This window comes from Callorhinus ursinus, unplaced genomic scaffold, assembly GCF_003265705.2.
Source record: "Callorhinus ursinus isolate GAN/ISIS: 27379988/994484 unplaced genomic scaffold, GSC_fseal_2.0 scaffold93, whole genome shotgun sequence".
NCBI classification, from domain to species: Eukaryota; Metazoa; Chordata; class Mammalia; order Carnivora; family Otariidae; genus Callorhinus; species Callorhinus ursinus.
The window spans coordinates 1384637-1398585 of NW_027397155.1; the positions used below are offsets into that span (position 1 = coordinate 1384637).

Genomic DNA, 13949 nt, shown 5'->3' on the forward strand with positions numbered 1-13949 from the left:
CATGGCAGGGGCACAGAAAAGGACATAGTTATCTAAGAGCAGACAGGAAAGGCCTCAAAGGAAAACATGATACTATGGGTCTTGGTGGTAGTGTTTTTTGTCTCTCTTGTGATTTCTCTAGGTCTTCCCTGAAATAATCTTTTTTTTCCTCTCATTTATTCCTTCAAATCAGCACATTTCTTTTATCAAACCCTGCCAGATTCTAGTCACAGTTGTGGGCACAAGGATACCAATGTGGCTCTGACATGGCACTAACAGGCAAAGCAATGAACTTAGCCCCATCGGTTTTCCTCTTCCTCCCCCTCAATTTACCCTCTCTCTAGGGATGGAGAGAGCTAAGCCCTTTGGTCTGATAGGTCCTGTGTGAGAAGAAAGAAAAATAGAAAAATAACATCATGGGGCACCTGGGTGGCTCAGTCAGTTAAGCATCCAACTCTTGATTTTGGCTCAGGTCGTGATCTCAGTGTCCTGAGATGAAGCCCACATGGGGCTCCGTGCTTAATGGGGAGTCTGCTAGAGATGATCTCTCTCCCTCTGTCCCTCCCCCAGCTCACTCACATGCATGCACACACACACTCAATCTCTCTCTCAAATAAATAAATAAAATCTTAAAAAAAAAAAGGAGAAAATAACATCATGTCTTTTCGCTTATGCATTCAACAACCCGTGACTGCACAATGTGCCTCTCAGCCCAGGTTAAATTAGAATTCCATCATGAGATTTGCCATTTTAGTTCCATGATCCATCAGTCTTGGCCACAGGTGGTGGTATTGTTTTCACCCTGGATTTAATGTTCCTGACTGTTTAGGGCATCCATGTTTGTCATCCCCATTAGATTATAAACTCTTTGAGGTCAGAGGCAGTGAAACAAGTTTTCTTAATGTCAACTACAGAACCAAGCACTGTGCTAAGTATCTAGAAGACACACGATATGTGTCTGAGTATATTATTTATAAGAAGAACCTACTGTCGAAATCCAACATCAATATTCACCAGTTGTGTGAACTATAGTTCTCTTTTGAATAAAGTCATCACTACCCCTCCCCAACGTTGTAAGGATGCTTGAGACAATATGTAAAAACTCCTAACACAGTGCCTGGCCCTTATGTTTGCCCCCCTCCTCTTCCTATTCTTTGGCTTCTCCTTGATTTTTTTAAAATGAGTTTTCTTTTCCCTTTTAGTCATCCCTTTGTTAATGTTGGTTCTAATGTTCTAGAGCACAACCTTGCAAATTCAACAGCTCAGATATGTGTCTGGCTTTGCCTCCTCTTACTGTGTGACTTTCTGCAAGTTACTTAGCCATTCTGTGGCTCAGTTTCTTTATCTGTAAAATGAGGATGATAATAGTACCTACCTCATAATGTCTTTGTGAAGTTAAATGCTAAAATCCTCATGCAGAACATCAACACTATGAGTTAAGTAGCATTGCTCCTATTATTCAAAAAGAAAATTTTTTAAAAAGTTATATAAGTTACTCAGAATCATACAGCTAGTAAGTGGTATTGCTAGGAAGCAAACTCATGTTGACTAATTCCAAAGCCAGTACACTTAATTACCTTGATTTATTGCCTATCTCATGTAAACTAAAACCCAACATATTTAGAAAGATTTGGAGAACTACTGCATTTCTACCTATATGTGTGTTTTTATATGATTATTTAGAGATATGTGTGCAATTGTGTGTGTATAAATGTATGTGTATTCATATAAGTTTGTGTATATGTGTAGTATATATGATGCTGTATAACTGCATACTTTTGTTTATCACACTCTGCCATGATAAACTCCTGTACTTCTAGATCACCATGCAACTACTAGCTCAGCTCCTGGTATATAATGAGTACTTAAGAAACCAGTAAATTTACTAAAGAAAAGACCTTGTAGCATCATTTTTATGTAATGTTTCTTTGGGTGTCTCCCATTATGAAATTAAAACAATCTCACTTTCAATTTATTGTGATAGACACTGAACAATGTGGAATCTGCTCAGAAATGGCAAAATTAGTAAATCCATCTGTTGTAGTTATATGTGATTATAATAAACCATAAGACATTATCTTAAGACCAGGAGAAGTATAATTGCCTTTATTAAAATACTGTTAAAACAATGAAATGAAGTCTAGAAGGGAGGTGGAAAGGCAATCCTTAGTCAAAGACTTGTGATTTTAGTGCATTCTGTCCAGTGCACTAGAGTAGAGATGATTTTTGTGACACTCACGTGAGTCAGAGCACAACTTAGCAAACCCAGACTTGCCACAACTGCTCCCCTCTCTCTGGGGGCAGCCCCCTTTCTCAGGCAGCTGCCACGGTCACAGGAAGCATGACCTCCTGGCACTCCTCAGCCCCTCACATGCACGCAGGGATCAGGAACACCGCAACCTCCCTCTGTCACCCCATCCCCTCTTGGTCCTATCAAAATCAAGTGATTTTTAAACCTGAGAGAAAGGGGAACTAAGATTCTTGGCGGTAGTTGGAAACACTTTTTATTTGTCCCTCAGTAGCCAAGAGACAGACAAGAAAAGAAAAAGAAAAGTTTTGTGTGTGGCTGTGGGGCCGGAGCAATGAAGATGAAGGAAGAGGACAGAGGGAGAAAGGAGGGTAGCCAACAGAACAAGTCTGTTGTGATCAGAACCGGTGAATGACCGTGTGTGTACAACAGAAAGGGAAAGGCAGTTTAGATGGAGCTAGGTTTGGATAAATATTACCGCCTTGCCTTTGATAAATGTTCTTGCTTTTACCATCTCTGCGGTGGCAATCTGCAAAGAAGCATTCGCTGAGTTGTCGCTGTGTGCTGGGCCCTGCGAGAGGTGCTTGCAAAAGGAACACACATGCCCTTGGCTCCCATGAAGTTTACAGTTTAATGAGAGATAATAAGCTAGTAGGCAAACTGATATCTAATTAGAATTTGAAATAAGTGTTCCAAAGGCACTACTAAAGACCAACAGGAGAGACGGGTTGAGATAAAGAAAAGAACCTCTTTTGCCTGCATTTCTCTTTCAAATCCAGCCTACATTCCCGTAGCCTGAGTTAGGGCAAGTGGGAGCACCCAGATCCTGCAAGCAAGGTTTGAATGGTGGTAAAAATCAAAGATTCATTAATCCACAAGATGTAATGGGGGTCATCCAGATCCTATCCCATAGGAGGACCCATAGCTTCCTAAGTATTAGGGGACATGTGGAGAAAACAGGACAAAATATTTTGCATCAGAATTGTCTGGGGAAAACCTACCAGGTTATAGAAGTTATTAGAACAAAAAAAAAAAATGAGAGGTATAAAAGTAACATTAATATGCACCTGTTAAGATTAAGAATTTTACATAAACTCTCTCACCTGATCCCCAACATGTCCGTTTGGCAGGTGGGGCAATTGTAACTCAGAGAGCATTAGCAAGTCCACTAGTATAACACAGCTGGTTTATGGTTTCCTTGTGGGAGAGCAGGCAAACTCTGGGAAGCAGTAGATTCAAGTTTTGTTTTTTGGTTTTTTTTAAGATTTATTTATTTTTAATTTTTTAAAGTTTTTTTATTTATTTGAGAGCGAGAGGGAGAGAGCACGAGCGGAGGGAGGTACAGAAGGAGAAGCAGACTCCCTGCCTAGTAGGGAGCCCTATGCAGGGCTCAATCCCAGGACGCTGGGATCATGACCTGAGCCATAGGCAGATGCTTAACAGACTGAACCACCCAGGCACACTGATTTATTTATCTTTTTTAAATTTTATTCATTTATTTATCAGAGAGAGAGAGAGAGTGCACAAGCAGGGGGAGCAGGCAGAGGAACAAGGAGACTCCCCACTGAGCAAGGAGCCAGACACTGGACTCGATTTATTTATTTATTTTAGAGAGAAAAAGAGCGCAAGCGAGCGAGCAGGTATGTGGAGAGAGGAGGGGCAGAGGCAGAGGATCTCAAGCAGACTCCCCGCTGAGCACAGAACTCCACGTGGGGCTGGATCTCACAACAAATGAGATCACAACCTGAGTCAAAACCAAGAGTCAGACACTTAACCAACTGAGCCACCCAGGCACCCCAGTAGATTCAAGTTTTGTGAGACATAAGGTCATACAATTTGGGGAAGGGACTCTATTTAAGAAAAAGGTAACAAAATGTGAATAGAAAAATAGAAACTGCCTTGCAAGGGACTGCTGTGAGGGCCCCTGAGTCTCCATTACTTTCAGAGCAAATCTGCTTCCACAGAGAAGCACTGAGGTTTGGGCTCCAACCAACCCCCAGGCTGAGAAAATGAAGTTATTAAGTGCAGATTGTAACCAAAGTCAGTATGGGAGAGGGGAAGAGGGATCAGGCTCCCTCTCCACTAGCATAAGAAGTGTCAAAAGAAGAGCAGAGGCAGGGGCTTAAGCTAGGAGATCAGAAAAAAGATAAAAGAGTTCAAAAAATAGCACAGTTCCCGGTGTGCCTTCAACCATTTAAGAGAGAACCAGGCCCAAGAAATGGCCCTGGTAGTGTTGGTAATGAGCATTTTAGTGAGAAACAATATGCATCAGAGTTAACCAATCTGGTAACCTTGGGTAAATCGCTTCATCTCCCTCTATCCTGGCTCTTCCTCATTTGTACAATAGGGAAATCAGTAGTACCTAATGTGTAGGGCTGTTGCAGTGATTAAATCAGTAAGTTTGAGTACTCAATATGTGTCTGGTATATTCCCAGTGCTCCGTATATATTGGCTCTTCTGGTCATTACCCAGCTTGGTCTGACTCCAAAGCTTTTCCAGCTGTTTATGCACAAAAATGTTAGGAAAAATAACTGTCGGAAAATGACTCATCGGTTTTCAGGAAGAATAAATTATTTTGTCTGAAAATCCCTCAGTCCTAAGAGAGAAGCCAGCAACTTCTAATTAATGCTTTGCCATGACATTTCTTTAGGCTGATCCTATTCTCTTCTGGAGATCCTCCCTCTGGTCAATCAATGTTGTGCTCCTCCCTGAAAAGTTTTCCCTGTTGAGGAGATTGTGTAAGCTTGTAAAGCACCTTAGAATTAGTTTTAAAATCTGTATCTTCCTGGGTTTCTATTGTGAAACAAATAGCGTCAAAAAAAAAAAAGCACATGGTGAAAGGCAATGACTTCAGATGATTCATATCTGAGAACAAGTTCTCATTGTAAGTGGGATTAAAATACATCCTTGGGGAATTTTCTGGAAGCCAAATGAAAGACTTTACTCAATACAAAATTTAACACATTTCCATAATATTGCTATGCTATAATTTATTAAACCATTCTCCAGCACTTTGTTCTTGTTTTGTTTAGTTTCTGCTATTTTTCTACTACACTGAAAGGAAAAAAATCTTTGTGCAGAAGCCTCTGAGCTTCTGTTGAATTATTTCCTTAGCATAAATTCCTATAAATAGAATTCCTGGGCCAATATAGCTGATTCTTTACATTTTAATTGCTTCTTTGCATTGCTTCCCCACCTGTCAACTTCTACCTTCCTTTTATTTTATAGAGGAGGGAGCAGTATGCTCCGTGGCAGCTTCTCAAATACTTTCCCAACTTATGTTCATCTCTGACATTATTTTCTCAGGCTATTAATCATGCTTATTTTTTTGTTTGTTTTTAATCTGACATCTCTGAGTGAATCAACTTGACATTGCAAGTCTGGACAAAAGCTATTTTTTTTTCTGGACACGGGGGCCACAAGATCTGTGGGAACAAGTAGTAAACCATTTGAATACATTTACTTGCATACAGACACACAGGGGACAGAAGGATGAGACTGAAGTAGGGAATCTTTTGTAATCATGAACTAGATTTAGCCTTACTCTTTCCCTCTAAAGTGAAGATCTGTAAGGACTTCCCTTCTGTCTTCAGCTAGAATTCTCCCCTGAGCAATTTGACTTGGAAGATTGACTTGGGATTTCCTGCGGTTCTCTCTGTAACACTTCAGACTTGTTGAAAAAGTCTACCACCTCATCTTGTGTATCTTCTGATACGGCGCAGAATCCCCTACATCAATACCGACCAACAGCTGTTCTCAGCAATGCCTCTTTGGCCTTTAGATTTTTGTATCCCTTGTAGGTAAACTTCAGTCAGAGGAATGGCAGTCTGTTTCCATGTTAGCAGGGGGCCTGGAGGGTGATCTGTCCTACTTGGCCATGGTGTAGTCAAATTTGACCTTTGAAAAAAAAATCGGTCTATATTGTGCTCAAAGCCCGCCTGCATTAAGTACACACTAGTCCCTTCATGTATGACATTTTCAGTCCCTCAAATGGGCTATCAGATTATTTAGAAAAGGTTTGTTTGTTTGTTTGTTTCAGTGTAAAATGACATTAAGAAGTGAGGTGTTAATAAAAAGCATGATGTTTGGAGGTAGATCATATGTTTTCTAGCCCTGTTTCTGTGACTGGCCATTATGGAGACTTGGCCAGATTGTAAAGCACTCTGAGCCACAGGTTCTCCTGAAGGATGAGGATAATAATTACTTTGTTTGTTGAGAGAATCAAATGGTACAGGAAACGTTGTCTAAGATATTGGAAATGCTATTCAAATGTATATCATAGTTTCTCTCCTTAGTTTATCATTGTCAGCATCCAAAATTAGGATAATCCTAAAGATGATGTGGCAATATATCTGGGAAATAAAATGCAGTGGGTTGCACTCTGCCTCATACATTTTAAAATCAGAAACTGTGTTTTTAGATGATTGCTAAGGATACTACCTAAGGGTAGGTGTCTGATCTGAACTGTGTCTGGAGTCCAAAAGCTGAGGCTAGGCTGGTATTTGAGGAGTCAGCATGGGAACAGAGCTGGATTGTTTCCAAAGCTGTTATGGAAGTCCGTACTAGGACGGAGGGGAGCTATTAGGAAGGCCCATACTGGGACAGAGGGAAAGGGAAACAGTGACTGAAAACTAAGGCAGAAACATTCTGTCCAAAGCCAGGAAGGCAAAGGGAAAACTAGGAAAAAAATCTGGCTCCAAGCTCAGACATGATGGCAACTGGAAGAGAAATCCAAAATCATCAGAGAGCCAGGACCACCTTTACACGGGTCTGTAACTGGACAAGGTGAGGGATGAGCACATAGGGAAACAGATTGGTATTCTTTATTTTGTTTTTCTTGACACTTTCTTAGTCTAGTGACAGGAAAGGTGATTGAGGAAAATCTTTGGCAAATCCATGCAGACCGAGGCCAATGCTGCAAACATGTGACCAAAAGCTTTATTGAAGTACTCATCAGTGTTCTGACTTGTTAATGCCCATTAGTTAATCAGTTGGAAAATGCAGCACTAAACCCAGAGTAACTGGTTACTTTGGTTTCCTGGACTCAATTCCGGTGCGTGTGTGTGTGTGTGTGTGTGTGTGTGGGTGGGTGGGTGGGTGGGTGGGTGTTGGGTGTGGGCACTTCCCAAACCAACAAGCAATTCTCTTGAAGTTGGGTATCCTATAATTCAAGTCAATTCTGGCACTTTCAACCTGGAGAAGCCACAGGTTAAGGGTTCAGTACTACAAGATTGTCCCCCCTCCACGACCCCTTCTGATGACAATCAAAAGCCCAGGCTATCACCTGGGCTTCTAACCGACCAGCTGTAGATTGGAGATTCCAACGATTCCCCTCTTTGGACTTCTGAGACGGTTGCAAGTCAGGTTGTTACCTGTATTTCTGACCAGCTGGCTATAAGCCAGAGATTCTCATGACCCCCTCCTCAGGTTTGAGTAATTTCCTCGAGCAGCCCACAGAGTACAGCAACCCAGAAACGTTCCAAACCCGTCCTTTTAGGGTTTTATGGAGGTGTTATTACAAAGGCATGATTGATTACATCATCAACCGCTGGTGGTTGAATTCAGTCTCCAGGCTACCTACCGCCCCCCCCCCGCCCCCCAGAGCAAGGGAGTGGGCCTGGAAGTTCCAGCCCTCTAATCCACTGGCAACTAGCCCCCATCCTTAAGTGCTTTCAGGATTCAGCTTATTAACATAACAAAAGGCATCTTTATGACTCTCAATGCTTAGGAAATTCCAAGGGTTTGGGGAACCTTGAGCCTGGCACAGTAGAAGATCAAATATATCAAAGAAATATATATATATTCTCATATATATTTGGTCATCCGTATTACTTATATTTGGTCATCTGAATAACCAAATATATATTTTTCTTATAAATCCCCATATTACACGGGTTAGGACTACAATTAGCATGGCTTCCAGTAAATTAACAGTGGTGTTTGTATCATGGTTATAAGGGCCATTTGTTTAGGTATTCTCTAAATGTGGGTTATTGAGAAAATAATCCTTTGTTCTACCCAGTCTGTCTCCCTCTTTTTCTTCCTATACAAAATCTAACTCTGAAGATTCTTATACTTTTTTATATACAATGGTATGTATAAAAGGGAACAATATTTAAAAAGAAGACAAATGATTAGGTAAGACTAGAGCATTTGTTAGTAACTTGCTTTTTTTTTTAGAGAGAGATTTTATTTATTTATTTGACACAGAGATAGAGAGCATAAGTAGGCAGAGCAGCAGGCAGAGGGAGAGGGAGAAGCAGACTCCCCGTTGAGTAGGGAGCTGGATGTGGGGCTCAATCCCAGGACTCTGGGATCACAACCCAAGCCAAAGGCAGACGTTCAACCAACTGAGCCACCCAGGTGCCCCAGTAACTTGCTTCTTTAGGAGAACTTATAAATATCCAAACCTAATGCTATAAACAACCTTAGAAATTCTCAGACTCGTTTGTGGTAGAGAAAGTAACAAAAGCAAAGTAAAAGCTAGGAGGATTTTGGCATCAGAGAATCTAAAACCTAATTCAAAGTGGCTGACATGATAAGACTCACATAAAAAGAAGTTCTGAGATGAAACAGGCTAATTCCATTGCTCAGAGATAATGTCTAGGACTTACATTCTTCTAATCTTCTGTGCCACCATTTTTTAGAATGTTGGCTTACCTTCTCTCATGCCTACAACATGCGTGTAGCATTGCTAAGTACCATACCAGACAATTGTCCATAGCAAAAAGAGACCATGATTTCCAGTGTTTTGTTTGCCAAGAGTAAAAAAAAAAAAGAAACTGTTCTTAGAAATCTCCAGAAGAGGGCGCCTGGGTGGCTCAGTCGTTAAGCGTCTGCCTTCGGCTCAGGTCATGATCACAGGCTCCTGGGATCAAGTCCCACATCGGGCTCCCTGCTCAGCGGGAAGCCTGCTTCTCCCTCTCCCACTCCCCCTGCTTGTGTTCCTGCTCTCACTGTCTCTCTCTGTCAAATAAATAAATAAAATCTTAAAAAAAAAAAAAGAAAGAAATCTCCAGAAGACTCTCTTGATCATTGGCTGAAACTGATAAACAACATGAGCCTTCTTCCCCTCCTTCTCTACCACACTGTGAACTCTGTGAAGCAGGACCTATGGATTATTTGTCTCTATATCTCCAGGCCAAAGTGCATTGTCTAGAATTAAATGGATGCTCAACTAAAGTCTGTTGAATAAGGTAATCCATTCCATCCACTTGGCTTGATTTAATGAGCCATTTTTATTCAAATACTAAATATTTTTAACATCTTAAAAGAGAAGAAAATTAAGAGAAAGGCCTCTATCCAGGACTAATAATGACTTTGCTTTTATTGCATTTTGTTTTTTTTCATATTAATTTTGAGACAGCAAGAAAAGAAATTTAGGGATAAGATGACTATACCAAGGGTAAACAAGTCTTCTGATACCAAGTCACTTTATCACTGCCTGTTGAACACCAGGGGCATGGATGAAGTGGCATCATATCAGGCTCCAGTTTTAGAAAGGAAAAAGGCAATAAACCTTAAGAGTCTTGGGCCCTTGCCAGCTCTACTAACAGTTATTCTTTACCAGTGAGGCTTGTGATGTTGGTCAAGTCAGTTAAAAAGTCTCAGTGTCCTCATCTGGCAAATGAGCATAACTGTACCCTCTTTAGTCACCTACAGGCTTAAACTGATGGATAAAAAAAGACTATTTCTATGAAAGCATGTTCGTTCTGAAAACTGTCCATATAGCAGACTAATGTTGGAAACTTTACAACTTATTTTAGATGAAACATCTAGTACCTTCTAGGTGTGGTGAATTGCCAGTTCTGATACAAAAGCTGTTTGAGCTATCCACCACAATGCAGGCAGCCCAATACGGACTGTTCAATTTCAGTTTAATGGTTATATGAGCATCTTACATCCAAGAAGCAACTCTTCTCTTTTGGCATCACGAGGCTCTGATATAATGCTCAGACATAATGCCACTCAACAAAGCTTTGTTAATGAAAAGAACAATTTGAAAAAAAAAAAAAACACAATAGAAGGCAACACATTACAACGACTAAAAGTGTGGGTTCTAAACTGAGACTCCCTGTGTTCAAAATCCTTGATCAATCTACTTAATTCTTACAATTTTAGGTTTCTTCTCTTCAGTAAAATGGATATAATCATAACAGAGCCTCTGCCACAGGTTGTTGCCAGGATTAAATTTAGGTAAAATCCTAGCACCATCTCTGGTGCATGGTAAACACTAAATGAATTCTAATTTATTGATATTAATCTTTTGCTTAGAGGCTAGGAATTGCCTTCCTTTTACCATTGACTATTAAATGTGATGAAAGCATAGAGTAATAGGCCATGTACAAGTGTAGATCATGTGTGGTTTAAAAAGCAGTAACAAAATCATGCCCAATGTGACCCATATGCCATCACAAGCATCTAATACATATTACAGGTCAGCTGCTGCAGGGAAGAGCAGAAGCCTGCTTTACCGTGGAACCACCCTCTGCAGCCACCGCTCTTCCTCAGCCTGGCCAGTTAAGCACACAATCATATCTTTCTGTTTGCTCCTGTCCTTGTTCATGCTTACCAGGTACAAAGACAGGAGACTGGCCCAGCACAAGTCGGAAATAGAGTGTTTCACCCCCAAAGGGAGTGTGGGGAATGGTGGGAGAGCAACAATGAGCAGGTAAGCAAACCGTGAGTGGCCTGAGGTGGTGTGAACTCAATGTCCGCAAGCTAGAGGAACAGGCGGCTCCCTGGTCTAGGTCCTCACTCCACTGTGTCCCCCATGCAGTGTGTCCAACCGGGGCCACCACTGGTTTTCTGTGTGTGTTTGATTTGCAAAACCCATGCCATCCCCATGTGAAGTGATGGGAGCCTCCTGTCCCAGATGCTGCTGTTTCCCAGGGTCCTGTGCTTTGCATGTCTAAAGCCTTAGCTCACCTTCAGTTCTCCCATGGAGTTTAACTTACTGGTCAAATGCTTCTGGAGTTTGCAAAGTGGAAGAGATTGGAGGCAATTCACGTTTTGGGACTGTCCAATCAGTTGTCAAAACAAATGCAAAAGCCTAAGACTGGTTCTGAGGGAAGGACTGCAATGAGGGAAGATTCCAGCCCTGACCCCAAACAAACCTGGGAATTAATCTGACTTCCTTTCAATGTAACATCATTTTACAGCCAAGGTCAAATGCCATGCCAAACTAGTGAGCTGTCAAGGCAAGAGGCTTTTCATGAACTGAAATCCGGAAAGCTAGTCCTCCTCTAGCTACCATAGCTTTGCAGCTCCTTTCTTTCTCTGTGTCTAGTGGCCAACACCCCCTGTCGCTGTGCTATGCATGTTCTTTCCTACCAGGCACTCCCAACTGAACTATGCCCAGTCAACTGGGTTATTTAGAACTATAAGCATCAACTTAGCTGTGTTGCATGAAATGAACGTGCTTTATTGCATGGGATCGCATTTCAAGAAAAGGGCTCTGGAGACAAGTACTGTCAAGAATGGCGTTAAACAGTTTCAGAATGTCGGAGGAGCCTTGAGTGGGGGACTCACTCACCATGAACTAACTCTCCACTTCTACTTTGTTGTGGCATTTCCCCATCCATCGGTGGTACAAAGGTGTGGAAGGGAAGCTGCTGCAGGTCAGCCTGGTGAAAGAAAAGGGGAGGTGCAGGAAGTACAGTGTGTACATGTATGTGTGCGTGTACTGAGAGCAGAACTTGGTATCCATCTGCACAGCAAAAAGATAATCCTGTGGAGCCCTGTTGAACTTTCACCCCAACCATTGTATTTGCTTCCTCTGTAGTAGGCTCCTTCTGGCTTTCAAAATAATGTCTAACTTTTTCCAAGGACCACCGCATGGCACAATTTCTTGGAGGGGGGCAGTGGAATTCATGTTGCTGTCTGTGAAAATGGTGCCCGGAACTGTGTAGCATATAGTCTGGCCAATCATTTAGAGCAGCCCTGGCCGAGAGCTTGGCCAGCTTTGTCCATGGCTCCTAGGAACAAGGCAATGAGAGCGTGTGTACCTGTGTAGGCATATATATTTGTGTGCACATTAGTGTATCTGATGTCCTTCTGTCCATGATCCCTTTATACAGCCATCTTTGGATCTCAATGTGTCCAGAAGATAAGTCTCAATGGATCATTTTGTGGGAGTAATACAACAGACCACTATTGGGCCTACTGGTTTCCTTCCATTCACATATGACAAAGTGCCATAATTCCTGTCCTTGAAAATCAGTCAAACAGCACTGGAGTTGGCTGGACAAGGTGAAAATGACTGTCTCAAATGAATACAGGGGCTCTGTCCAGAGTGAGTCCTGATTTGAAGCAATTGTCTAGGACTGGACCTCCCAAGCTTGGCTGCCTATCAAATGTACTGAGACAAAATCTGTACTGTAACAAGTTTCCTAGGTCGTTCCAATTTATATCCATAAACTGTTATTGTGGAATAATCCATTCGTCTAGGAGATGACATGGAGCTATTCGTGGTAAACATTAGGACTCCATTGGGTCATGCATTGTTCTTGGTAGTGTTTAGATCCAATCAGCCCAACGATTAGATTTGCTCAAGGCAGTCTTGATTGAACATGGGTGAGGAGATGGACAGGAGATAGTAGGACACAAAGGTATAAGGGGACTCCAGGTCAACCAGACCAATATTCTTTGGGTCAGGTCCAGATCCATAGAGACAGCAATTCAATGTAACTACACTGGGAATAGTCCAAGTTTCTCTACAACAGCAAGATAATAGTTAGCTTTTGTTTCCTCGCTTGTTTGGATATAGCCAAGGTAATGACAAGGCTTATTACATTTATATATCCAGGTAAGCCCAGGGGACTATTGCATGCACTAGTAAGGATAGTTCTGTTGGAATGACCACCTCAGTCCCATGGATAAGCATAATTCATTGGGAACAAATGATCGTCCCTTCCTACTTTTTCTACCTTCCCATTTCTTTAGCATTAAATATAACCTGATAGAAGAGAGTGAAAGTACTTGGGAGGGAAAGTGAGTCCTTCAGTGTTCTAAGAGAGCTTTCCATTAGGGAGGAGAAAATGCCTAGAGACACATAAAAGGAGAGGCCAAAATGTCTAAAACTGTCAAATCTTTTTTTCCAACTTCATATTTGTTTATATAAATACACACACATACACACACAATGACATTTATCTGGGAGAAATAAGTTGAAAATGAATATTAAGAGAAAAGGTATCAGAGAGGAGACAAAGGCAACGTAGACATTTCTAAATAAGAGGTTACAGTAGTTAATTCCAGTGTGCTTCCTCTGGAACTGAATAGAATGGCTGGGGAAAGAATCACTATTGGACTTTTACAGATACTTTTAGCATCAGCTGTTGAGGCCCTCTTTCTTATTGGATCCCACTCTTCCCCACCCTGCCAGTTGCTTCCCAGTCAGAGTCAAGCATATTTACTTTGCAAACATCTGGGCTGGTTCTGTGGCCTTAACCAAACAACCCGTCCCAGGGAGGGGCTAAGGGAAGCTCAAACAATGGCAGAAACGCTGGAGTGTTGCCCTGCATCTCATTTGCCTATGTTTTCTATGCTGAAATTTATGCAAAGGACAGGACCCAGAGAATTCATGCCTGGGGTGATTCTTCCAGAGCCAAGTTACCTGACAGGGAGAGAGAGTTTTCCGGTGCATGCAGCCCTAGAGCTGAACACTGTCATCTTCCCTGAAATAATGACAGGGCCTTAGAGACACTCCCTCACTTCTCCC

General features: G+C 41.7%; 1 protein-coding gene across 4 annotated transcripts in view; it reads left to right on the forward strand.

Annotated features, from left to right (window-relative positions):
* Positions 1–13949, forward strand: part of GRM5 (glutamate metabotropic receptor 5) — a 665424-nt gene that overhangs the window by 631969 nt on the left and 19506 nt on the right. For 3 of the 4 annotated variants that reach the window (XM_073888708.1, XM_073888709.1, XM_025893393.2), the window contains exon 9: positions 10803–10898. The exons of the other annotated variant lie outside the window; for it this stretch is intronic. In XM_073888708.1, the coding sequence (XP_073744809.1) occupies positions 10803–10898 (96 nt within the window). The remainder of the gene's footprint in view (positions 1–10802; positions 10899–13949) is intronic. 4 annotated transcript variants of the gene reach the window in all.